This window comes from Somniosus microcephalus, chromosome 31 (genome assembly GCF_052327205.1).
Source record: "Somniosus microcephalus isolate GS21.2 chromosome 31, FLI_Smic_1.0, whole genome shotgun sequence".
In the NCBI taxonomy this organism is placed as follows: domain Eukaryota; kingdom Metazoa; phylum Chordata; class Chondrichthyes; order Squaliformes; family Somniosidae; genus Somniosus; species Somniosus microcephalus.
This window is the reverse complement of record NC_141017.1, coordinates 7,643,598-7,668,690: the sequence shown is the minus strand read 5'-3', so window position 1 is coordinate 7,668,690 and position 25,093 is coordinate 7,643,598. Positions and strand designations below refer to the sequence as shown.

At 47.7% G+C, this 25,093-nt stretch overlaps 1 protein-coding gene across 1 annotated transcript in view; it reads right to left on the bottom strand.

Moving 5' to 3' along the window:
• Positions 1–4,759: 4,759 nt before the first annotated feature.
• The window catches only part of LOC147097553 (C-type lectin domain family 10 member A-like), a 139,864-nt gene continuing 119,530 nt past the window's right edge, over positions 4,760–25,093 (bottom strand). Inside the window, exons 9-11 of the mRNA XM_085971511.1 lie at positions 21,045–21,196; positions 5,978–6,090; positions 4,760–4,992 (exon numbers count right to left, since the gene is read on the bottom strand). Of these exons, the coding sequence (XP_085827637.1) occupies positions 4,845–4,992; positions 5,978–6,090; positions 21,045–21,196 (413 nt within the window). The 3' untranslated portion in view covers positions 4,760–4,844. The remainder of the gene's footprint in view (positions 4,993–5,977; positions 6,091–21,044; positions 21,197–25,093) is intronic.

Sequence of the window (25,093 nt, the reverse complement as noted above, 5' to 3'; positions counted from 1 at the left end):
AGAAGATTCCCCTCTCCCATTCTGTTAGTTCCCCATTGCCCACACCAGCCCTCCTGTTGCCTCTCTGAGCGAGGCTGCCAGTTTGGTCCCATTGCCAATAACAATGGACTAAGGCTGACTAAACTCATTTCTTCTTCTTCTCTCTCTTAGGCAGTCCCTCAGAACCGAGGATGACTTGCTTCCACACTAAAAATGAGTTCTCAGGTGACTGATGAGTCCAATGTGGGACCTACAGTCTCTGTCACAGGTGGGGCAGACGGTGGTTGAAGGGGCGGGTGGGTGGGATGCTTGGGTTGATGTGCGCTCCTTCCGCTGTTTGCGCTTGGCTTCTGCTTGCTCCCGGCGAAGAGACTCAAGGTGTTCGGCGCCTTCCCGGATGCTTCTCCACTTTGTGCGCTCTTGGGCTAGGGATTCCCAGGTGTTGGTGGGGATGTTGCACTTTTTCAAGGAAGCTTTGAGGGTGTCCTTGAAGCGTTTCCTCTGCCCACCTGGGGCTCTCTTGCCGTGTCGGAGCTCCGAGTAGAGCGCTTGTTTTGGGAGTCTCGTATCGGGCATGCGGACGATGTGGCCCGTCCATCATAACTGATCGAGCGTGGTCAAAGCTTCAATGCTGGGGATGTTGGCCTGAGGGAGAACATTGGTATGCCTATCCTGCCAATGGATTTGCAGGATCTTGCGGAGGCAGCATTGGTGGTACCTCTCCAGTGCTTTGAGGTGCCTGCTGTACATGGTCCATGTCTCTGAAGCATACAGGAGGGCGGGTATCACTGCTGCTCTGTAGACCATGAGCTTAGTGCCGGGTTTGAGGTCCTGGTCTTCAAACACTCTTTTCCTCAGGCGACCGAAGGCTGCACTGGCACACTGAAGGCGGTGTTGGACTTCATCGCCGATGTCTGCCCTTGTTGACAGTAGGCTCCCGAGGTATGGAAATTGGTCCACGTTGTCCAAGGCCTCTTCATGGATTTTGATAATCGGGGAGCAGTACTGTGTAGTGGGGGCAGGTTGGTAGAGGACCTTTGTCTTACGGATGTTTAGTGTAAGGCCCATGCTCTCGTACGCTTCGGTGAAGGTGTTGACGATGGTTTGGAATTCGGCCACAGAGTGTGCGCAGTCGCAAGCGTCATCTGCATACTGTAATTCGATGACAGAGGATGGGACAACCTTGGACCTGGACTGGAGGTGACGGAGGTTGAACAGTTTCCCGTTTGTCCTGTAGATTAGCTCCACTCCAGCAGGGAGCTTACTGAGGGTGAGATAGAGCATTGCAGCCAGGAAGATCGAGAAGAGTGTTGGTGCGATGACACAGCCTTGCTTGACCCTAGTCCATACGTGAATTGGGCCTGTGGTGGATCCATTGGTCAGGATCATGGCTTGCATGTTGTCGTGAAGCAGGCGGAGGATGGTGACAAACTTTTGAGGGCAGCCGAATTTGAGGAGGACACTCCATAATCCCTCATGGTTGATGATGTCGAAGACCTTTGTGAGGTCAAAGAAGGCCATGTACAGTGGTTGGTGCTGTTCCCTGCGTTTCTCTTGTAGTTGACGTGTGGTGAAGATCATGTCCATTGTGCCCCTTAGTGGGCGGCATCCGCATTGCGAATCTGGGAGGAGCTCTTCAGCCACTGGGAGAAGGCGATTGAGGAGGATTTTTGCGATGACTTTCCCTGTGGCAGACAGCAGGGAAACTCCTCTGTAATTACCACAATCGGATTTGTCACCTTTCTTTGAAGATGGTCAGTGGTGTACATTCAAGGAGATATTTCACAACTTTCAAGAAAAATATATTCCACTGAGGAAAAAGGGGCGTAAAAGAAAAGACAGCCATCCGTGGCTAAGTAAAGTAATAAAGGATAGTATCCGACTGAAAACAAGGACATATAAAGTAGCCAAATCTAGTGGGAGGATAGAAGATTGGGAAGCATTTAAAAGCCAGCAAAGAATAACTAAAAGATTAATTAGGAAAGGGAAGATAGATTATGAAAGTAAACTAGCAAAAAATATAAAAACAGATAGCAAGAGTTTCTACAGTTATATAAAAAGAAAAAGGGTGGCTAAAGTGAATGTTGGTCCCTTAGAGGACGAGACCAGGAAATTAGTAGTGGGGAACATGGAGATGGCAAATACGCTGAACAAATATTTTGTATCAGTCTTTACAGTAGAGGACACTAAAAATATCCCAACACTGGACAAATAGGGGGCTATGGGGGGGGAGGAGCTAAACACAATTAAAATCACTAAGGAGATGGTGCTCGGTAAGATAATGGGACTAAAGGCGGATAAATCCCCTGGACCTGATGGCTTACATCTTAGGGTCTTTGAGAGAAGTAGCGGTAGGGATTGCAGATGCATTGGTGGTAATTTTCCAAAACTCCCTGGATTCAGGAAAGGTCCCAGCAGATTGGAAAACGGCTAATGTAATGCCCTTATTTAAAAAGGGAGGTAGACAAAAGGCTGGAAACTATAGACCAGTTAGCCTGACATCTGTGGTTGGTAAAATGTTGGAGTCCATTATTAAGGAAGCAGTAACAGGGCATTTGGATAAGCATAATTTAATCGGACAGAGTCAGCATGGTTTTATGAAGGGGAAGTCATGTTTGCCAAATTTGCTCGAATTCTTTGAGGACGTAACAAACAAAGTGGATAAAGGGGAACCAGTGGATGTGGTGTATTTGGACTTCCAAAAAAATCAACAACAAAAAAAAATCAAAATCAACTTTTATTGTCATTGTTAGTGCACAAGTGCAGTACAACGAAATGTAGGGTTGTGGCTCCCGAGAGTGTACATTTAGATTAAGACATTTAAACATTCAACATACATTTGGCTTGTAATACATTAACAAGGTGCCACACAAAAGATTACTGCACAAGATAAAAAATCACAGGATTGGGGGTAATATACTGGCATGGGTGGAAGATTGGCTATCTAACAGAAAACAGAGAGTTGGGATAAATGGTTCATTCACAGGTTGGCAATCAGTAACTAGTGGTGTTCCGCAGGGGTCAGTGCTGGGACCCCAACTCTTTACAATCTATATTAACGATTTGGAGGAAGGGACCAAGTGCAACATATCCAAGTTTGCCGACGATACAAAGATGGGAGGGAAAGCAGTGACTGAGGAGGACATAAATAACCTGCAAAAGGACATAGGCAGGCTAAGTGAGTGGGCAGAAATTTGGCATATGTAATATAATGTTGGAAAGTGTGAGGTTAGGCACTTTGGCAGAAAAAATCAAAGAGCAAGTTATTATCTAAATGGAAAGAAACTGCAAAGTGCTACAGTACAAAGGGATCTGGGGGTCCTGGTGCATGAAACATAGAAGGTTAGTATGCAGGTACAGCAGGTGATCAGGAAGGCCAATGGAATCTTGTCTTTTATTGCAAGGGGGATGGAGTATAAAAGCAGGGAAGTCTTGCTTCAGTTATACAGGGTACTGGTGAGGCCACACCTGGAATTCTGCGTACAGTTTTGGTTTCCATATTTCAGAAAAGATATACTTGCTCTCGAGGCAGTTCAGAGAAGGTTCACTCGGTTGATTCTGGATATGAGGGGTTGACTTATGAGGAAAGGTTGAGTACGTTGGGCCTCTACGCATTGGAATTCAGAAGAATGAGAGGCGATCTTATCGAAACATATAAGATTGTGAGGGGTCTTGATCGGGTGGATGTGGGGAGGATGTTTCCACTGATGGGTGAGACTAGAACTAGGGGGCATAATCTTAGAATAAGGGGCTGCCGTTTCAAAACTGAGATGAGGAGAAACTTCTTCACTCAGAGGGTAGTAAATCTATGGAATTTGCTACCTCAGAGAGCTGTGGAAGCTGCGACATTAAATAAATTTAAAACGGAGATAGACAGTTTCCTAGCTGATAAGGGAATTAGGGGTTACAGGGAGCAGGCAGGGAAGTGGACGTGAGTCTAGGTTCGGATCAGCCATGATCCTATTGAATAGCGGAGCAGGCCCGAGGGGCCGTATGGCCTACTCCTGCTCCTACTTCTTATGTTCTTATGTCACAATTACGGCGTCTCTGAGATCCTACAGTCAGTGGGGACGTCCATCTCTCGAGAGGTGGGTTTGAACCCAGGCCCCCCACAGAGGTGAAAGGCCCAGAGTCCAACCCACTTCAACACCTCGTTCTCCTCAACGCATTCTTCAACAGAAATTACCCTTCGTTCACATTAATCCCGGGAAAGGGAGGGGGTGAGGGGGAGGAGAATGAGGGGAGGAGGAGGCGGAGGAGGAGGGAAGGAGGGGAGGAGGGGGAGGAGAAGGAGGGGATGGGAGTTGGAGAGGAGGAGGGGGATGAGAAGGGGGATTGTGCGGCTGCACCTCAGCAAGTTTTAATCTCTTTTCCCACTCACCCCTTCACTCAGGCTGTGGAATCTCCATTGTCAGGAACCCTCTAGTGCCATTCTTCATGTGTTGAGACATTGAGTGTCTTCTGGCTATTCGATGGTGAGGAGCATCGCAGCCGAGCCTGCTCCTGGTTCTGGTCCTTACCCACTTCCCTGGGTTCAGGGGATGGCGACGGATCGGAAGAACGCTGCTCGATTTACCGCCACTCACCAGCCAGAGGTACTGAGGCCAACTGTAGCACCCAGGGTGACAGAGATTCCCAGCACTGACCGCCCTCACTTCCCCCTCCTCCCCTCCCCCTCCCCACAAACCCCCACCCCACAAATCCCCTCCCCACAAATCCCCCTCCCCACAAATCCCCACCTCACAAATCCCCCCTTCCCCCTCCCCCCTCCCACTCCCCATCTTTCCCACTTTGAGCTTTGTTTGTTACGACCATTTCCTGCAGCACCTTCAGCAGAGCCAGTGTCGGCACATTCTCACTTCTGGTTAATTCATGAAATATGAAAATGAGGGACGTTCACAGATCCATTTATAGGTGTTCGCGCATCTGTTATCGTTCCACTGTCCGTTGCTGAATGTGTGAGCGCAGTGTTCGCCTTTGTCTGCATTATTGGGCTCCCCAGGTGCCCAGAACCTGCAATGCAGAGAATGGCAGGAGAATCAACCAGAGAGCAAGGAGACGTGGCTCAGCCCAGGTTTGTCGGGCTCGGTAGAATTGACCGAGTATTAACAAATGTTAAACAACCTATTTGCACGGGATCTAAGCTTTTGAAAGATGACAGATGTGATTTAATGATGTTCAAGCAGCGTTGCATTGTGCTTTAACCGAAGGAATGTATCTGTCAATTATCTGCCTCTACATTTTCCGTAAAATAAGGAAAACATTCCCAGATCGCCAGTGGATAAATACTTAAAGGGGGAAAATGTTCAGGGCTGTGGAGAAAGAGCAGGAAGGTGGGACTAATGGAATTGCTCTTTCAAAGAGGAGCAGTCTCGAGGGGCCGAATCCCCTCTTGGTGATCAGTGGCCCCACTCCGGTCTTAGTTCCTTTATTCCCCTCTGACTCTCTCAATGCTTCTCCTGCAGGAACTGACTCATGCCCGGGTACAGTTCCATGGGCACCATTGCCGCCCATTGCCACACTCAAGTGACCATGTGCGAACCTAAACAGCGAGTGCTGGCAGGCTGTACAGCCAAGCCAGGTGTCCACGCGTGCACACACATTCCAGCAGGAATCACCGCTAAGTGTTTAGGGGCAGGAATGCGGGCGGGTTTTCTTTGCTCCCGCCTAGCCCAGGGTCACAGTGGTGAATCGTGCCTATACCTCCACCTCGAATAGGAATAGCGAATCTGACTCGGAGCAAGGATTGGAACCTGGGATTTTCCTGGTTCAGTGCCACACCAGCCTTGCAATGGAGGGCACTCGGTCTGCTTTTTTGTAATTCTATCATGGGAAGCGGGCATCGCTGGCAAGGCCAGCATTTATTGCCCATCCCTAATTGCTAATTGTGGTGGTGAGCCACCTTCTTGAACCGCTGCAGTCCGTGCTTACGTAAAACCCTTCTCTGCTGTGAGTTGGGAGAAAGTGCGACCATATAGCAGCAACGTTTCAAACTTACGTTCCGGTGGTTTTACTGTCAGTCTCATCGACCCAGTGCCATTGCCCTTCCACAGTAAGGTCACTGAGCCCTATCCAGTGGTGCTGATTCTGTATGTTGGCGCTCATAAAATTCTACAATTTAAAAAAAAAATCAACACATATTAACGTAAAAATTGATCACCATCACAATATTTTAAAATGAACTAATTGTGTGGCATTGCACACAGAAAGTCTTCGGGTGAAGTAGTGCTGGAGGGGTTTTGGACCGCAATTTGGTTCCCATTTTAGAATCTTATATTCTCTCCTTATTTTTATATATTTTCCATTTTAAATTCCTCTGTCCACATTTATAATGGAAAATGGCTATGTCAACATTTCACGCTGTAATTACACCCTCCTGCCACTGGTCATGCTGCAGCGCTACCACTGCCAGCAGAGTGCAATTACAGCGTGATCTTGTAGTTTTGTCTGATTATGCTGCTGCGAGGCATCTTGTGACATTTCACTATGTTAAAGGTGCTATATAAATGCAAGTTGTTGTTCGGCTAGGCAGGAAGAAACAAAACTGAAAGAATTCCTGTTCCCGATCATTAAACGGTGATCCCTGCTGGAATGTGTGTGTGTGGACATCTGGCGGTGCTGCCGATTAACAATATAAGAAATAGGAGCAGGATTAGGCCATACGGCCCCTTGAGCCTGCTCCATCATTCAATAAGTTCATGGCTGATCTTCCAGCTCAGCTGCACTTTGCCGCCCTATCCCTTGATTCCCTTAGTATCCAAAAATCAATCTCAGTCTTGAATATACTCAACGACTGAGCCTCCACAGCCCTCTGGGGTAGAGAATTCCAAAGATTCACTACCCTCTGAGTGAAGAAATTTCTCCTCATCTCAGTTCTAATTAGCAGACCCCTTATTCTGAGACTGTGACCCTTAGTTCTATACTCTCAAGCCAGGGGAAACAACCTCCCAGAATCTTCCCTGTCAAACTCCCTAAGGGTTTTATACATTTCAATGAGATCACCTCTCATTCTTCTAAACTCCAGAGAATATCGGCCCAATCTACTCAATCTCTCTTCGTAAGACTACCCTCTCATCTCAGGAATCAGTCTAGTGAACCTTTGCTGCACTCCCTCTAAGGCAAGTATATCCTTCCTTAGGTAAGAACATCAGAACATAAGAAATAGGAGCAGTAGGCCATTCGGCCCTTCGAGCCTGCTCTGCCATTCAGTGAGATCATGGCTGATCTCCTGCCTCAACTCCATTCACCAGCCCTATCGCCATATCCCTTGATGCCCTTACTAGTCAGAAATCTATTGACTTCTGTTTTGAATATACCCAATGACTGAGCCTCCACAGCCCTCTGGGGTAGAGAATTCCAAAGATTCACCACCCTCTGAGTGAAGAAATTTCTTCTCATCTCAGTCCTGAATGGCCTACCCTTTATCCTGAGGCTGTGGCCCCTGGTTCTAGACTCCCCAGCCAAGGAAAACGTTCTCCCAGCATCCACCCTATCAAGCCCTGTAATATTTCTGTATGCTTCAATGGGATCCCCTCTCATTCTTCTGAATTCAAGAGAATATAGGCCTAGTTTACTCAATCTCTTCTCATACGACAGTCCCGCCATCCCAGGAATCAATCTCGTGAACCTTCGTTACACTCCCTCTATGGCAAGTATATCCTTCCTTAGGTAAGGAGACCAAAATTGTACACAATACTCCAGGTGTGGTCTCACCAAGGCCCTATATAATTGGAGTAAGACTTCTTTACTCCTGTACTCAAATCCTCTTGTAATGAAGGCCAGCATACCATTTGCCTTCCTAATGGCTTGCTGCACCGGCACATTCACTTTCAGTGACTCATGTACAAGGACACCCAGTTCCTTTGTGCATCTGCATTCCCCAATCTTTCACCATTTAGGAAATACTCTGCCTTTCTGTTTTTTCTACCAAAGTGGGTAACTTCACATTTATCCACATTATATTCCATCTACCATCTTCTCGCCCACTCACTGAACCTGTCGAGATCCCCTTGAAGCCTCTTCACATCCTCTTCACAACTGACACTGCCACCTAGCTTTGTATCATCAGCAAATTTGGAAATGTTGCATTTAGTCCCCTCATCCAAATCATTGATATAGATTGTGAATAGCTGGGGCCCAAACACCGATCCTTGCGGTACCCCACTAGTCACAGCCTGCCATCCTGAAAAAGACCCGTTTATCTCTACTCTTTGTTTTCTGTCTGTTAACCAATTCTCAATCCATGCTAGTAAATTACCTCCAATTCCATGTGCCCTAATTTTGTTCACCAACCTCTTCTGTGGGACCTTATCGAAGGCCTTTTGAAAATCCAGATACACCACATCTACCAGTTCCCCTTTGTCTACTCCACTAGTTACATCCTCAAAGAACTCCAATAGGTTTGTCGAACAGGGTTTCCCTTTCATAAATCCATGTTGACTCTGCCCAATCTTACTATTAGTTTCTAAGTGCCCTTTATAATAGATTCCAACATTTTCCCAACTACTGATGTGAGGCTAACAGGTCTGTAGTTCCCCGTTTTCTCTCTCCCTCCTTTCTTAAATAGCGGGGTTACATTTGCTATCCTCCAATCTGCAGGAACCGTTCCAGAATCTATAGAATTTTGGAAGATGACAACCAATCCATCCACTATCCCAATGGCCACCTCTTTCAAAACCCTAGGATGTAGGTCATCTGGTCTTTGGGATTTATTGACTTTTAGTCCCATTAATTTTGCTAGTACTGTTTTTTTACAAATAATAATTTCTTTAAGTTCCTCATTCTCGCCACACCCTTGGTTTTCTCGTATTTCTGGGAGGTTTTTTGTGTCTTCCTCCGTGAAGACAGAAACAAAGTATTTATTTAATTTCTCTGCCATTTCCTCATTCCCCATTATAAATTCTCCTGTCTCTGACTGTAAAGGACCTACATTTACCTTCACCGGTCTTTTCCTTTTCACATACCTATTGAAGGTATGTAAGGAGACCAAAACTGTGAACAGTACTCCAGGTGTGGTCTCACCAAAGCCCTATATAATTGCAGCAAGACTTCCTTACTCTTATACTCCAACCCCCTTGCAATAGAAGCTAACATACTATTTGCCTCCCTAATTGCTTGCTGTACATGCATGTTCAATTTCTGTGATTCATGTACAAGGACACCCAAATCCCTCTGCATACCAACATTTACTAATCTCTCACCTTTTAAAAAATAGACTGTTTTTCTATTCTTCCTACCAAAGTGGATAATTTCAAATTCCCACACATTATACTCCATCTGTCACCATATACTCACTCACTTAACCTGTCTATATCTCATTGCAGCCTCTTTGCGCGCTCCTCACAGCTTACTTTCCCACCTAACTTTGTATCATCAGCAAACTTGGATACAGTACACTCGGTCCCCTCATCTAAGGCATTGATATATATTGTAATAGCTGAGGCCAAAGCACTGATCCTTGCGGCACTCCACTAGTTACAACCTGCCAACCCGAAAATTACCTATTTATTCCTACTCTCTGTTTACTATCCATAAACCAATCCTCAATCCAAGCGAATATACTACCCCCAATCTCACGAGCTCTAACTTGTGTAACAACCTCTTGTGTGGCACCTTAACAAATGCCTTTTGAAAGTCCAAATGTACTACATGCACTGGTTCCCCCTTGTCTACCCTGCTAGCTACACCCTAAAAAATCTAATAGATTTGTCCAAACACGATTTCCCTTTCATAAAACCTTGTTGACTCTGTCCAATAATATTATGATTTCCTAAGTGCCTTGTTACCATGCCCCTAATAAATAGATTCTAGCATTTTCACTACTACTGATCTCAGACTAGCTGGTCTATCATTCCGTTTCCTCTTTCCCTCCTTTCTTTAGAAGTGGGGTTACATGTGTTACCTTCCAATCCACGGGGACTGTTCTAGAATCTAGGGAATTCTGGAAGATCACAACCAATACATCCACTATTTCTGCAGCCACCTCTTTCGAAACCCGAGGATGTAGGCCATCAGTTACTAGGGATTTGTTGGCTTTAAGTCCCATTAATTTCTCCAGTACTTTGTCATTACTAATATTAATTACTTTAAGTTTCTCGCTGCCATTAAAACTTTGGTTCCCCACTATTTCCAATATGTTTTTTGTGTCTTCTATTGTGAAGACAGATTCAAAATATTTGTTTAACCTCTCTGCCATTTTCTTATTCCCCATTATAATTTCTCCTGTCTCTGCCTCTAAGGGACCCATGTTTACTTTTGCTAATCTCTTTCTTTTTATATACTTGTAGAAACTCTTACAATCTTTTTCTATATTTCTTGTTAGTTTACTCTCATAGTCTATTTTCTCCCTCTTTATCAATTTCATGGTAACATTTGCAAATTTTTATAAGCCTCCCAATCCTCAGGCTTACTACTCTTTTTGGAAACTTTGTAAGCCTGTGCTTTCAATCTAATACTATCCTTAACTTCTCTAGTTAGCCAAGTTGGACCACTTTTACAGTGGAGTTTTTATTCCTCAAGGGAATGTATGTTTGTGAGAATTATGTATTGTGTCTTTAAGTATTTGCCATTGCTTATCTACCTTCATATCTTTTATTCTAATATCCAAATTTATCTTAGCCAACTCACCCCTTGTAATTATGTAATTGTCTTTGTTTAAATTTAAGACCCTAGTTTTTGACTTAATCACATCACTCTCAAACTCCATATGAAATTCTATCGTATTATGATCACTCTTCCCAAGAGGATCATTCACGACAAGATTGTTAATTAACCCTGTCACATTTCACAATACTAGATCTAAAATAGCCTGTTCCCTATGGTTCTCTTATGGTTGAATAGCCTGCCAACATGCACTGTTTAAGTTCACATATGGTCATTGCGTGAGGTAATGGGCCCATGGAACTGTATCCAGGCTTGAACATAAACGTCAAGAGTGGTGGGGCACTGACAACAACAACAATAACAACTTGTATTTATACATTTTCAGATCATAACCTCTGCCCCCATTCTTTTGGATGGCAGCTGTTGATGATTCTGCTATTCCCATTTACACCTCTTCTAGACCCATCTTTTGTTTCTTTACTTATCCCACTACCATCTCCTTTTGCCTTGCACCATCATCCCTTTTGTCATTTAAACTCTCCTGTCTTCCACTCTATCACAGACCTTCCCTTTTGCTTTTTCCCTCCCCTGCTCCCTTTCACTGCCTCTGTACTTGCTTAAAACCGGTTACATCTAGAACTTTTTCTAGTTCTGATGAAATGTCATTGACCTGAAATGTTAACTCTGTTTCTCTCTCCACGGATGCTGCCTGACCTGCTGAGTATTTCTAACATTGTCTGTGTTTAGTTCAGATTTCCAGCATCCGCAGTATTTTGCTTTTGTATTGCATTTATACAACGCCTTTAAGGTAGTAAAATGTCCCAAAGCGCTTCACATGAGCGTAAGCAGAAAAATTGGACGCATTAAGGCAGGTGACCAAAAGCTTGGTCAAAGAGGTCGGTTTTAAGGAGGGTCTTATAGGAGGAGAGAGAGTTGGAGAAGGTTATAGAAGGAATTCTGGAGCTTAGAACCTAGACAGCTGAAGGCACGACCGCCAATGATGGGGCAATGGAAATCAGGGGTGTGCAAGAGACCAGAATTGAATCGCACAGAGATCTCAGAGGGTTGTGGGGCTGGAGGAGGTTACAGAGATAAGGAGGGGCGAGGCCATGGAGGGATTTCAATATAAGGGTGACAATTTCAAATCGAGGCGTTGCTGGACTGGGACCCAATGTAGGTCAGTGAGCAGGGTGTTTGGGTGAACGGGACTTGCTTCGAGTTAGGATACCGGGAGCAGAGTTTTGGCTGAGCTGAACTTTACGGAGGGTGCAATGTGGGAGTCTGGCCAGGGGAGCTTGGAATAGTCAAGTCCGAAGGCAACAAAGCTATGGATGAGGGTTTCAGCAGAAGATGAGCTGAGGCAGGTGTGGAGACGGGTGATGTTTCGGAGGTGGAAGTAGACCGTTTTGGTGGTGGAGCACATATGGGGTCGGAAGCCATCTTGATCGAGTATTTTGATGAGGTAACAGAGAGGGTTGATGAGGGTAATGCAGTTGACGTAGTGTACATGGATTTCCAAAAATCATTCGACCAAGTGCCACATAATAGGCTAGCCAGCAAAGTTGAAGCCCACGGAATAAAAGCGACAGTGGCAGCATGGATATGGAATTGGCTTAAGTGACAGGAAACAGAGAGTAGTGGTGAACGGTTGTTTTTCAGACTGGAGGAAGGTATACAGTGGTGTTCCACAGAGGTCAGTCTAGGTCCACTGCTTTTCTTGATGTATATTAATGACTTGGGTGTACAGGGCACAATTTCAAAATCTGCAGATGACACAAAACTTGGAAGTATAGTGAACAGTGAGGAGGAGAGTGATAGACTTCAGGAAGACATAAACAGGTTGGTGAAATGGGCGGACATGTGACAGATGAAATTTAACGCAGAAAAGTGTGACATACATTTTGGTAGAAAGAATGAGAGGGCATATAAATAGTACAATCCTGAAGTGGGTGCACGAACAGAGAGACCTGTTGAAGATGGCAGGGCAGGTTGAGAAAGCAGTTAAAAAGGCTTAATGAATAGAGGTATAGAGTACAAAAGTGTGGAAATTATGATGAACCTGTATAAAACACTGGTTTGGCCCCAACTGGAGTACTGTGTCCAATTCTGGGCACCACACTTTAGGAAGGATGTGAAGGCCTTAGAGAGGGTGCAGAAAAGATTTATGAGAATGATTCCAGGAATAAGGGACTTTAGTTACATTGATATATTGGAGAAGCTGGGGTTGTTCTCCTTGGAACAGAGAGGATTGAGAAGAGATTTGATAGAGTTGTTCAATATCATGAGGGGTCTGGACAGAGTAGATGGAGAGAAACTGTTCCCATTGGCAGAAGGGTTGAGAACCAGAGGACACAGGTTTAAGCTGATTGGCAAAAGAACCAAAGGCGACGTAAGAAAAAACTTTTTTACGCAGCGAGTGGTTAGGATCTGGAATTCACTGCCTGAAAGGGTGGTGGAGGCAGGCTCAATCTTATCTTTCAAAAGGGAGTTGGATAAGTATCTGAAGGAAAAACATTTGCAGGGGAAAGGGCGTGGGAGTGGGACTAGTTGAGAGTTGGCACGGGCTTGTAGGGGTCGCAAAATTTCCTCTATTTTTCCCTGAAGATTGAAAAGATTGGTCCACATCGTGGACGAAGAATTGGGTGATGTGACTTGTCTACAATGTTTTAAAATGTGCCTACAACCGCAAAAAGACTGCTCTGAGATGGAAAGAACCTGGACAACACAGGAGTCGAGGGATTCTGTGGAAAATATTCACACACCTTGAGACAGTACATCTTAATAAAATCGTTCCCTGGAGTTTGGGCAATCACAAAGGTTTTAAAATGGCCACAGAAAGCATTGGCCAAGAACCGTGGGGTTTGGAAAGCCTGTACAGCTTGTAACGTGTCTGTGTGAAAGACCTGTCAATCAAAACAGGGAGGTTCCCCTTTCTCTTCAGAGGCAAGGTTTGTTGATTGACTTAAGCAATTGCCCACTTGAGAATTGACCGCAAGACAATCGATTTGTAACTGCTATGTTTACACAGCATTCAAGGAGTTCTCTCAGTCAATGAGACATTGAAACTGCGGAACCGGACCTTGAATGGGAGCTGTTTAAGCATTGAATGTGTTTAAATCACCTAGCATTCTGGACAATAGGGCTGTTGCATTTTCTTTTGTTTTAGCCCAGGTGCACTCCGGATGTGGGCGGGATCATTTCGGCCCCACAGTGCAGACACTAACCCAGTCCAACCACTTTGAGTTAGCCAATCACAACTTTTCTCTTGTGAATTGGAACCTTTTAGGTGCGAATTTCCCAGACAGGCAAACAGCAGAGGGGGGAGGGGGCTCACAAGGTATATATGATAGCTCCTGAGAAGCTATCGCGCTCTTTACTTCCTGGGACCACAGGTGAGCTTCTTTCTCTCTCTCTCTCTCTCACTTCGCTGGACCACATGTGAGCAGAGTGCCTGACTCTTCAGCAAAGCAGCCTAGTAAGGTGTTAGGGGATGGTAATTAAGGGGATATTGTTAAGATTGTTTAATGAACATTGTAGCTACTTACCCCTCGTTTTTGCCGTCTGTTTCCCCCCATTTAAGCAATTTTACTGTAATTACTGTGCTCGTGTGGTATAGTTTAATATTTGATTTATAGTTTCTTTAGTTTAATAAAAGTTTGACTTTCTCACATCAAAACCACTTGTTCGTTTTAATATATCATTAATTATAAGTCCTCTTGTCAGAACTGGAAGGTGGGGTAGCGATTCGAAACTGCTTTTTGAAAATTGGTTTATTGGAAATTGGCCAGAGTGCAGGCAAAGCTGCCTGACCAGGTAAATTACCTTAAATCAGTTAAAAGAAGCCCCCCCTTACAAAATGGCGACCACAGCAGGACAAGAGGCCGTTCTTGATATGATAAGTGGTCTGGATCTGAAGAAAGCATCAGCTCTTGTTTCTCTCGTTGTTTTCAGTATGTGGGTAGCCCCGCGGACGTTAGCAGCAGCGTGTAGGCTGACCTATCATGGTATAGGTGGCTGGGTTAAGAAGGGTGAGAAGAGGGTTGCAGGGGGTGTATGAGGCCAGAGCTAGTGGAATGAGGGTGCGGGAGAATGCACGCCTCATACTAGAGGTCACGAAATGCCAGGCATTTATAGAGTGCCTTGTGCAGGAAGTCACAGAGGCAAGGGACTGTGAGATGAGGCTACAGGAGGAAATCGCACACCTCACCCAAGAAGCTAGCGAGGGAAAAAGCCATGTAAGGAACGAGATAGAATTCCTAAAGTACCAAATTATAGGAGTAAAGAGGAGCGAGATGAGACTGCGGGAAGAGAATGCCCACCTCACCTCAGAAGTAACAGAGCAGGAGGAGAAGGTTAGGGAGGTAAAGGCAGCTTATAAGCTGGCCTGGGACCTAAGGATTGAGGAAGTAGATCATGGCCCCTGTAGAACAGGTCCAGTAGCAGAAATCCAGGACAAGGGAGGCACACTGGGGATAGTATTGGCCCCAGACCAAAGGCAGGTCCAAGTCCAAAATTCCCCATTTAAAGCCACCCGGGTAAGAGAACATGAGTTTGCCCACCAGACAAGTTCAGGTTCACCGCCTGTAAAGACAGGCACTGTGGCTTGTTTTAAGGGTAAAGTTGTCCAGCCCACAAATTGGGACACTTCCCCGCCCCAGTGGGACCTAAATGTTGGCCAAAGTGTAAATTCAAACCAAAGTTTAAATTTGGAAAGGTTATGTGGCTTAGAAATGGAGAAACAGCAGCCTGGGATCAGAAATCAGCAGGCTGCTGCCCATCCATTCACAGATCACTTGGAGACTGCTCGCGCATGCGCAGTCGCTGGTCTGGAGACTGGAATCCCCCAGTCTTCTGAACAGAAGGTTCGCGCAGGCGCAGTCGTGCGCCTGAGGGGAGAGTTTTGCCAGGATCAGGTTCACGCAAGCGCGGTTCCACAGCCCGTACCCCCAGCGGATCCTTTTCAGTTTTCCTGCACAGGCGCGGTCGCGCGCCTGAGGGGAGAGTTTTGCCAAAAGGAGGGCCGTGCAGGCGCAGCTGTGCGGCTGAGGGAAGAGGTTTCCCAACACCAGGTTCGCGCAGGCGCAGTTGCGGACCTGGAACCCCCAGCGGCTCTTGCTCACAGTGAGGCCGAGCGCGCAGGCGCAGTCGGACATTTAAAGATCCCTGCTGCTCAGTTTAAACGCGCAGGCGCAGAAGCCTGCTTGGAAGACCCAGCGGTTCTTCCAACCTTTTTTAAAGAAACCGAACGCGCAGGCGCGGTTACCTGCACTGGTGTAGCAGTTCCCCAGCCCTTTAAAGAGTTTGTTCGCGCAGGCGCAGTCACCTGCGGCACCCCAGCGGCTCTTCCTAAGTTTTGCCGCGCAGGCGCAGCTGCCTGTTTGAAGCCAGAGGCTTCACAGCCTCTGCAGCGGGACTCCGAGGAGGAGGTTTGCACATGCGCAGTTGCCGGCGGGACCACAGCGGCTCTTTTTCAGGAGGTTTGCGCAGGCGCACTTGCTTGCTTGAAGACACAGGCTTCACAGCCCCTGCCGCGGGATTCGGGAGGAGATCCACGCAGGCGCAATGGCCTGTTTAAAGGGACCAACTTCCCAGCCCCCCTCCAGAGTGGTACCCCCCATGATGTGGGACCCTGGGTGGGCAGGGATAGCAATTCCTCTTGCAGGGGAGCTGGTAACAGGTTTTGGACATGGGGGAGAAGGTTCCCAGCCAACTAGGGCTGCGACCCTGGCTCAGGGTCCGCCAGCCAAAGTTTCCCCCACAGAGATGCCCCAAGACAAGATGGTCACCCACTTTACAGTGGAGTAAGAGCAATCTCCCAAACCGGGGAGAAGCCAAAGGGCAGGGGTCCCCACTCAACAGCCATGAGCTGCGGGGGACCAGAGACAGGAGACAGTCCAGCTTCGCTGCAGCCAGCAGCAATCTGTGACCATGCCAGAGATTAGCCTGGCTGTCCGGAGATGGGTGGCATTTGTATTATAGCTTTGGTGTGAATATAGTGTGCTTTTAAGGTGTATTTTAAGTTTTGTTGATATAACTAGCTTTAAGTTTAAGTTTAAAGAGTTTAAGTTTACATGTGTGACAAATGTTTGTATTTTGGTCCGAGGTCGAGGGACCCGACCATGTCTCCACCTAAGGCAGCAGGTCAGTGAGACCTGGCTGCATGTCCTTTTAAGTTTTTGCAGGAGATTGGAAAATGAAGCAGCCATGTTCACCCAGCCCGAGCTGGGCATCGAATGAAGATACGGATACAGAATGTTGGGGATCACCTTGCCACTGGACGAATCCAGGAGACCCCGCAGTGACCTTCGGGAAAAACAGGACAGGGTCTGGAGGAACTTGCCTACTCCTCCTATGGGGAGGAGATGGCCCCAGCTGGGTGGGGCACGGCCCCCAACCCAGCACCATCCTGACTGAAGTTCACTTGCGGGAGACCTCGCTGTTGAGGAGTCATGATGGGGAAGCGCGGGCGCCTTGTGATAGGGACGCGTTCCTCGGGGGTGGGTGTTGATGGCCCGGGAAAGATTGTATAGAGGAGGGGGAGATCCAAGAGTCGCGTGGGTGCGGTCGGGGGAGGGAGGAACTCACCCGGGGGCCCACGGGCAAAGAGGGTAAGTGTGGCTGGGAAGGATGAGTGGGTGGCTGGATCTGGGATCCAAGTATCAGTGTGGGGCCAGGGAGTGCTGCCACATAGGCACCCATCATTTTCTGCAGCCAGTCAAGGGAAGATGGGAGGGGGAGGGACTGGGAATCATGATCCCATACTCCCCGGTCTCGGTCTGTGCCAGGGAATTTTATACATGAGGGGTACCCTGCCTCCACACAGGGACAAGGGAATGGCTTGGGGCTGGTGGAGCAGGCTGGTCTGTAAATCCATTCTGCCTGTTTTAAAGTTTAAGACAATCAAAGGGGGGTGGGAGGTACTTTTACTGCCCGGGTGGGAGGAGCAACACCCACTCGAATTTTGCGACCCATCATTGGCACATGATGGTCGGGGTTTATTTAAGCATGTTGTTTCAAATGTTTAATGATTTTTTGTATTTTGTTTCATAGTTCCAAGTCGAGCAGAGGCGTTGGACCCTCTCCATGCTTGGGATCATTTTGATTACATTGTGTAACTAAGATTGCAACATTTTGTAATAAGTTATGATGTAAAAGGTGTTGGTAAATTTGGATTACATTGTATAATTTTACAATCATGTAGGGGTATGAGATCCCTTATTGTAAATTGATGTATCTGTAAGATGCCTACCATACCATGGTTTTTTTTTCTCGAATTTAAGGGAAGTAGACGGGTCAGGGGATTTAGTGGTAAGTAGCTATTAGGTAAATACAGGGGATGGTTGTTTGTGAGGGGTCAGAAATTATTGCTCATTTCTTCAAGAGGATACTACAAGCAAGCTGGAAGTATCCAAGGGTGGACTGTAAGAATTCGTAATAATTTACAGTTCTGAAGATTATTTTTTTTGATTAAAGAATCCCTGGGCGTTGGGCTTTTAAATTTCCAGGGATAAAAATGGCAGTCGCACCACATGGCCGAAGACAAAGGACTTGGAAAGTAGCTTTCTGTGTCTGGAAGTAAGGGTCAATGGAGCTGCCAATCAAAGGGGAGTCCCCACCCCCCCTGCAGCAGGACAATCGATGCCTGTTTACAAAATGTTCTACAATGTAGACTCTTAAGATCAAGTGCTTGAAACTGCCAGCATGAACAAAGGAACTTTGTTTGCTAAGCACTCAAGACTGTCAATCAATTGTGGTTCCAGATGACCACAGGACAATGCTTTGTTTACAAAGCAATTGAATGCTATTAACATTTGTTTGTATATCAAGTGGACACATCTAAACTGCAGAAGAGACTTTTGGACTGAGAAAGGGAGCCGTTTTAAGGAATGAATGAGTTTTAAATCACCCATCATTTCCTTTTGTTTCAGCCCAGGGAGCTCCGGAAGACACATTAACCCATTCCAACCACTCTGAGTTAGCCAATCACAGCTTTCTCTTGTGTATTGGAACCTTTGGGCGGGAATTTTGCACACAGCCCTTGCAGGGCAGAACGGCAGGAGCTTACCAGGTATATATGATAGCTCCTGAGAAGCTATCGCTCTTTTTTTACTTCGCTGGACCACAGGTGAGCAGGGTGTTCTGACTCCTCAACAAGACAACCTAGCAAGGAGTTTGGGGTGCTAATTTAAGGGAATTGCTAAGATTGTTTAAATAACATTGTAGTCATTGTATCCCTCGTTTTTGCCGTCTGTACCCCCTTGTTATACACTTTTACTGCATTTACTGTGTTCATGTGGTATAGTTTATCATTTGATTGTAGTTTATTTAGGTAATAAAACTTGATTTTTCTCTCATCCAAACCACTTGTCCGTTTTAATATTAATTATAAGTTCCTCCACTCAGAACTGAAGGAGGGGTAGCGATTCAAAACCGCTGTTTGTAAATTGGTTTAGAGTGCAGCAGCAAAAGGCTGCTGACTAGGTGAATTACCGTAAGCCAGGTAAAAGGTTGGAATTGGTCAGAGCTCAGAGGCAAAGGCTGCTGGCCAGGTAAATTACCATAAACCAGTTAAAAGATGCCCCCCTTACAGGCTTGAGGGACCAAATGGCCTTCTTCCGTGCTGTAACCATTCTATGATTCTATGATTCTAAGCTCAGTTCAGTCAAATCGGAGGCCAAGGTTGCAAACAGTCTGGTTCAGCCTCAGATAGTGGCCAGGGACAGGGATGGAGTCTATAGCTAGGGAACGGAGTTTGTAGTTGGGATCGAAGACAATGGCTTTGTTCAGCCTCAGATAGTGGCCAGGGACAGGGATGAAGTCTATAGCTAGGGAACGGAGCTTGTGGCGGGGACCGAAGACAATGGCTTTGTTCTTTCCAATATTCAGTTGGAGGAAATTTCTACTCATCCAATACTGGCTGTCGGACAAGCAGTGTGACAAATCAGAGGCAGTGGAGGGTTGAGAGATGTGGTTGTGCGGTTGAGCTGGGTGTCGTCAGTGTACATGTGGAGCCTGATGTACTTTTTGGATGATGTTGCCGAGGGGCAGCATGTAAATGAGAAATAGGAGAGGTCGAGAAATAAGGGAAATAGATCCTTGGATACTCCAGAGGTAATGGTGTGGGAGCGGGAAGAGAAGCCATTGCAGGAGATTCTCTGGCTACGATTGGACAGTTAAAAACTAAACCAGGTGAGGACAGTCCCACCTACCGGGACAATGGTGGAAAGGCATTGGAGGAGGATGGTGTGATCAACTGTGTCAAAGGCTGCAGACAGCTCGAGAAGGACGAGGAGGGATCGTTTACCTTTTTCACAGTCATATCAGATGTCATTTGTGACTTTGATAAGAGCCGTTTCCGTACTGTGGCAGGGGCAGAAAGCTGTTTGGAGAGATTCAAACATGGAGTTCCGGGAAAGATGGCCACGGATTTGGGAGGCAACAGCTTGTTCAAAGACTTTGGAGAGGAAAGCGAGGTTGGAAATGGGGGCGGTAATTTGCAAGGACAGAGCGGTCAAGGGTGTTTTTTTTTGAGAGGGGTGATGACGGCAGATTTGAAGGGGAGGAGGTCAGTGCCTAAGGAGAGAGAACCATCAACAATATCAGATAACATGAGTGTCAGGAAAGGAAGTTGGGTGGTCAGCAGTTTGGTGGGATTAGGGTAGAGTGAGCAAGAGGTGGGTCTCATAGACATGATGAGCTCGGAGAGGGAATGAGGTGAGATAGGCGAGAGCCTAGAGAAAGATGCGAGTTCAAGGTTAGGGCCGGGGGAATCTTGGGGGAAGTTTGACTTGGTGGGCTAGAGGAAAGGAGGGAAGAGGCAGAGGCAGCTGAACAGATGGTCTCAGTCCATGCGCTCCTCACACTTGATGTTAGAGGGGAGGGTGGAGGGGCAGGGGAGAGGGGTTTAAGAAGACAGTTGGTAGTGAAAAGAAGCCGGGTTTTAACTTTACATTCCAGGATGATCCTGGAGTAGTGGCCAGTTTTGGCCGAGGAGAGCAGGACCCGATAGTGCTTTATGTGGCCAAATCAAGCGATGAATTGTGAGATCAGTTTTATACCACGAACATTCTAGTCTGCATCGCTTGGACCTAAGGGAGCGGAGATGAATGCTGTAACAGGGGAATGTCCAGGGTGAGAGAGAATAATGGTGTTAATGGGGACAAGGACACCAAAGGTGCGGGTGGGATTAGAAATGTCGTGGTGAATGGAGGGGCAATGGCTGGACAGTTGGGAGTTTGATAGTGCCGTTGTAAATGACTTGGGGCAGAGTTTTTTCCAGGGACGGACACAGAAGTAAATGGGGTTGGAAGGGGGAAAGGGGATGTGAGTGGCGAGCGATACAAGGAAGTGATCAGAGATGGCCTCCAATGGGGTGGGTCACTGATGACCAACAGGGTTGGGGGTAGAAATTAGACGGGGGAAGGCTGTTGGTGGTGCTCCAGCGTGCGACTGCAAATCCTTACCTGCTCCTCTTTAGTGTCGATGACTATGAGGTGGGACCGGGTGGAGAAGCAATGCAGGTTAGCTGCATGCCAGTCCCTCACAGATGATGAAAAGTAGTAACATTTGCCTCTGAAGTACTTCCAGCCGGTGGCACAAGGTGTACATTGGGAATCTGTAAAACACTACAAATAGTTACTCTGCGGAACAATATTTCCAAAGCTTGTTCATTTCATTGCCCTTTATTACACGGGAGAAAGCAGTGCGCGATGCAGCTCGGTGGTGTAGCTGGTGTCCTAAACTCACTCGGGTTTCTCAATACAAAACTATCCCCTCTAACCAGACATTGAGGGGGTGAATTGGGTATCGTCCCGTTTGGGCACTAACTTTTGACATTTTGAAAATTTAGCGCCAGGCGCTAAGGATTCTGAACTTCTACTAGATTGGGGGTTATCGCCCCAGGAAGGAAGTGGGGCGCTAAATCAAGCGCTAATGACCTCAGTGGAGCGCGACAGGGGCGCTACCAGCAGAACGCTGCTGACTTTCAGGTGCAATGCATTCAGCAATGATCCTTCACACTGGTTCCTTCCAGCTCTTAAAGGGGAGGTTGCATCACTGTGTAGATGCTTGTTGCTGGCTTCGAGGTGACCTGCGAGCGAGTGAATCCATTGATGGATACGGCTGTTCCCACTCCCAGGGAGAGAGCTCATCGGTTCACAGACGTGGCATTGGAGGCTGGAGTGGAGTGAAGGAGGGCAATGCTGTTCCCGGCCACTGGAAGGAGGCCATCACTTCAGGTGTTCAGGGCAATGTGGAGGGAAGTGGCCCAGGAGATCTTGGCAAGTAGTGTGGTGGAATGCAGCCTGACACAGTGCCGCAAGAAATTCAACAACCTCACTCGGGTGGTCAGGGTGAGTACATGCTTCAACAGCTCCTACATACCAGCATCTGAACCTTAGTCTGTGCACACTGCGCAAACAACCACACCCCCACCACTCACCCACCAAACATCTTCACCGACTCAAACTCACATCCACATCTCACGCCTTGCCCACAATCACGGCTATTCAACGACAGCAGGTACATCGCCCAAACACATAGTTGGACTCTGACTCAAACACATTTGTTCCAACAGGAGGGAGCAGCAGAGAACAGGCGGGGGTGATGCGCAGCTCCAGCAGCTCTCAGACCTGCAGGAGCGAGTGCTGCGACTCATTGGGCAGCAGGTGGTAGGCGGTGTGGCCGTCGGCGATGTTGATCCTGATGGGGGCAAAAACGGTATCTTCAGCCCCTCTCTTTCTCTCATTCCACTTCCCCCTCACACCACAAACCTTTCTCACTTTCCACCTCCTGAGAATGTCTGCGTTCCTTGCTCCCTTCCTGCCCCCACTGCCCTCACCTTAACGCGAGTGTTGTGCCTTTATGCTTTCAGAGAATCAGCAACCAGATGATCAGCCTGTCCCTGAGGCCCCCACTGAGAGTGAGGAAGGAGAAGAGGAGGAGGAGCAAAGCACCGCGTCACTGCATCTCTCACCCGCAGGCACCACCGCAGATACTGGCACTGCGCGATCTTTAGAGGCAAGTTTAGTGGAGGGGTCTGCACTGGGTGGTGCACCAGGGATGAGTGGGCTGCAGCAAGGCCAGGGGGAAAGGGTAGCTCGGGAGCCAGCTCCCCGGAGGGCGAGTTTGTGCGCAAGTTCTACTGCACAGGACTCAGATGAGGAGCTTGGAGACGTGCGGGGGGTTAAAATCGCAAAAACTGGTGGGCGGGACCCCCCCGCCTGGTTCCCGACTCCGAGCAATTTTAACTCAGGCGTGTCTGATGGTCCCGACTCCGTCCCGCATCCGACAGGAGGGACATGTCTTTAAGGCCCTTAATTACCACTAAATGGCCTCTATAATCCTATTTTAACAGGCCCTTGCAAATTTAACCCTTTTCCCACGTAAAACACGCCTGTTGGGAATCACGAATGTGAAACCTGGCGGGAGCACTATTGGATTGCTGACTATCAACTGCAGGTCAACCATTAAAGAGGAGATTTGATCAGCCATCATGTGCAGGTGGCAGGACCTAGTGGTCTCAGGCCTGGGGCAACTTTTACAAGGCTTAACCACACCTGTGGAAGGTTGGAGCCTCACACCCATCTCCAGTGTGGCCTCCTGGGAAACCCCTCTCGCCACCTTCACTCAGCGCCTCCTCAACGGAGGCATATACCAGAAGCATGAGAGCCATTTATTTCCTTCCCATCTGGGCATTAGAGGAGCTCGAGCACCAGCCGTGGCACCAACAGAACCAGGAACAACAGCAGCACCAGAAACAGCAGCAGCAGCAGGAGCGCTAGGCTGCTGCTCAACCACCTGAGGCTGCACAGGCCAGAAGGGACCAGCGCCTGGAATCATGTCGGCGCAGGAGATACCCCCCAAACAGGGTCTACAGTTACAGGGTTACCTATCTCAACATGTCTGAGCAGCAGTGCCAAAGGCGGCTCCGACTTTCGCGAGAGGTAGTGACTGACATCTGTGCAATGTTACTGCAAGACCTGCTGCCCAGAGGACGAGGTGGACAAGCATTATCAGTGGCTGTCAAAGTCACCACCGCACTGAACTTTTTTGCCTCAGGCTCATTCCAGGGATCAGCAGCAGACATCAGCGGCATCTCCCAGGCGGCCGCACACACTTGCATCACGCAGGTAACCGATGCCCTCTTTGCCCTCGCGCACATTCACATCCATTTCACCAAGGATCGAGCAAGTGTCACGGCGTGAGTGGTTGGACTAGCTCATCTGGCAGGCTTTCCAAGGGTGTAGGGTGTCATTGACTGCACACATGTGGCCCTTAGGGCACCCCATCGCAATCCAGGTATTTTTGTCAACTGCAAGGGCTTCCACTCCCTCAACATTCAGCTGGTGTGTGACTACAAGAAGGAAATTTTGCATGTTTGTACCATGTAGCCTGGCAGTTGCCATGACTCCTTCATACTGCACCAGTCTAGTGTGCCTCCGCTATTCAGTCCGCCAGACCAACATAACGATGGCTACTTGGAGACAAGGGCTATCTGCTGAGGACATGGCTAATGACACTGTTGAGGAGGCCAGCCAATGAAGCTGAGGAGCACTACAACTCCAGCCACATTTCCACCAGATCCATTAACGAGCAAACCATCGGTTTGCTGAAGATGCGCTTCAGATGCCTGGATAGATCAGGTGGAGCCCTGCAGTACTCAGCAGCCAGGGTCTCCAGAATCATCGTGGTTTGCTGTGTGCTTCACAACATGGCACAGCGTCATGGCTTGCAGATTCCTGAGGGCCAAGTGGCTCCTCACATATCCCCCTCAGATGAGGAGGAGGAGGAGGACAAAAATGAACATCCTGCAGAGGCCCATCAACCAGCAGCAGCATTACGCGAGAACATTGCTGCCCGGGATGCAAGGAACGCACTCATCCTGGCCAGATTTGCTTAGTCTAGTCAATCAATCATTTTTGCCTTGCAGCTTCTTACCAGAGCATTGACAATGTCCAAGAACCAGAGGATTCCTAGCACTCTGACCACCGTACTGACAGTTGCAAGTATTCCTAAGGCCTCAATGTGGAAGTCCCAATAGCGAAATGACAGACGCCACAACTGCAACAGTTGCCATCAGAATTTTTATGCATAATTACGAAATGATGGCATTTTTACACTAAACACAAAATTCCACCCAAGTGACTACCCTTGTGACTACTTGTGCTTTATCTTCCTCTTATGCATGCTCCTACGTAGTGCTTCCCCTGTGCCTTCAGCAGATGTGGAGGCCCCTTGCTCACTTTCCTGCTGCTCCTGTCTCAACACCTTTGGCGGGTATCCTCTGGGGTTGTGAGCCTATGAGGGCTCGTCAAAAGTCTGCTGCTCCTGCGGCTGTGCAGGGGTTGAGACGTCTATCTCAGTTGGGTGTGGACTCTGGCGGGGCTCTGACCGAGGGCTCTGCAGTGGCATGGAAGTGTGAGCGCTTGGAGAGGAACCCCCACTTCCTTGAGGTCTGCCACCAACCTCTCTCTCATGCGTCAGCTCCCCCTCAGCGCCTGCAAGTGGCTGG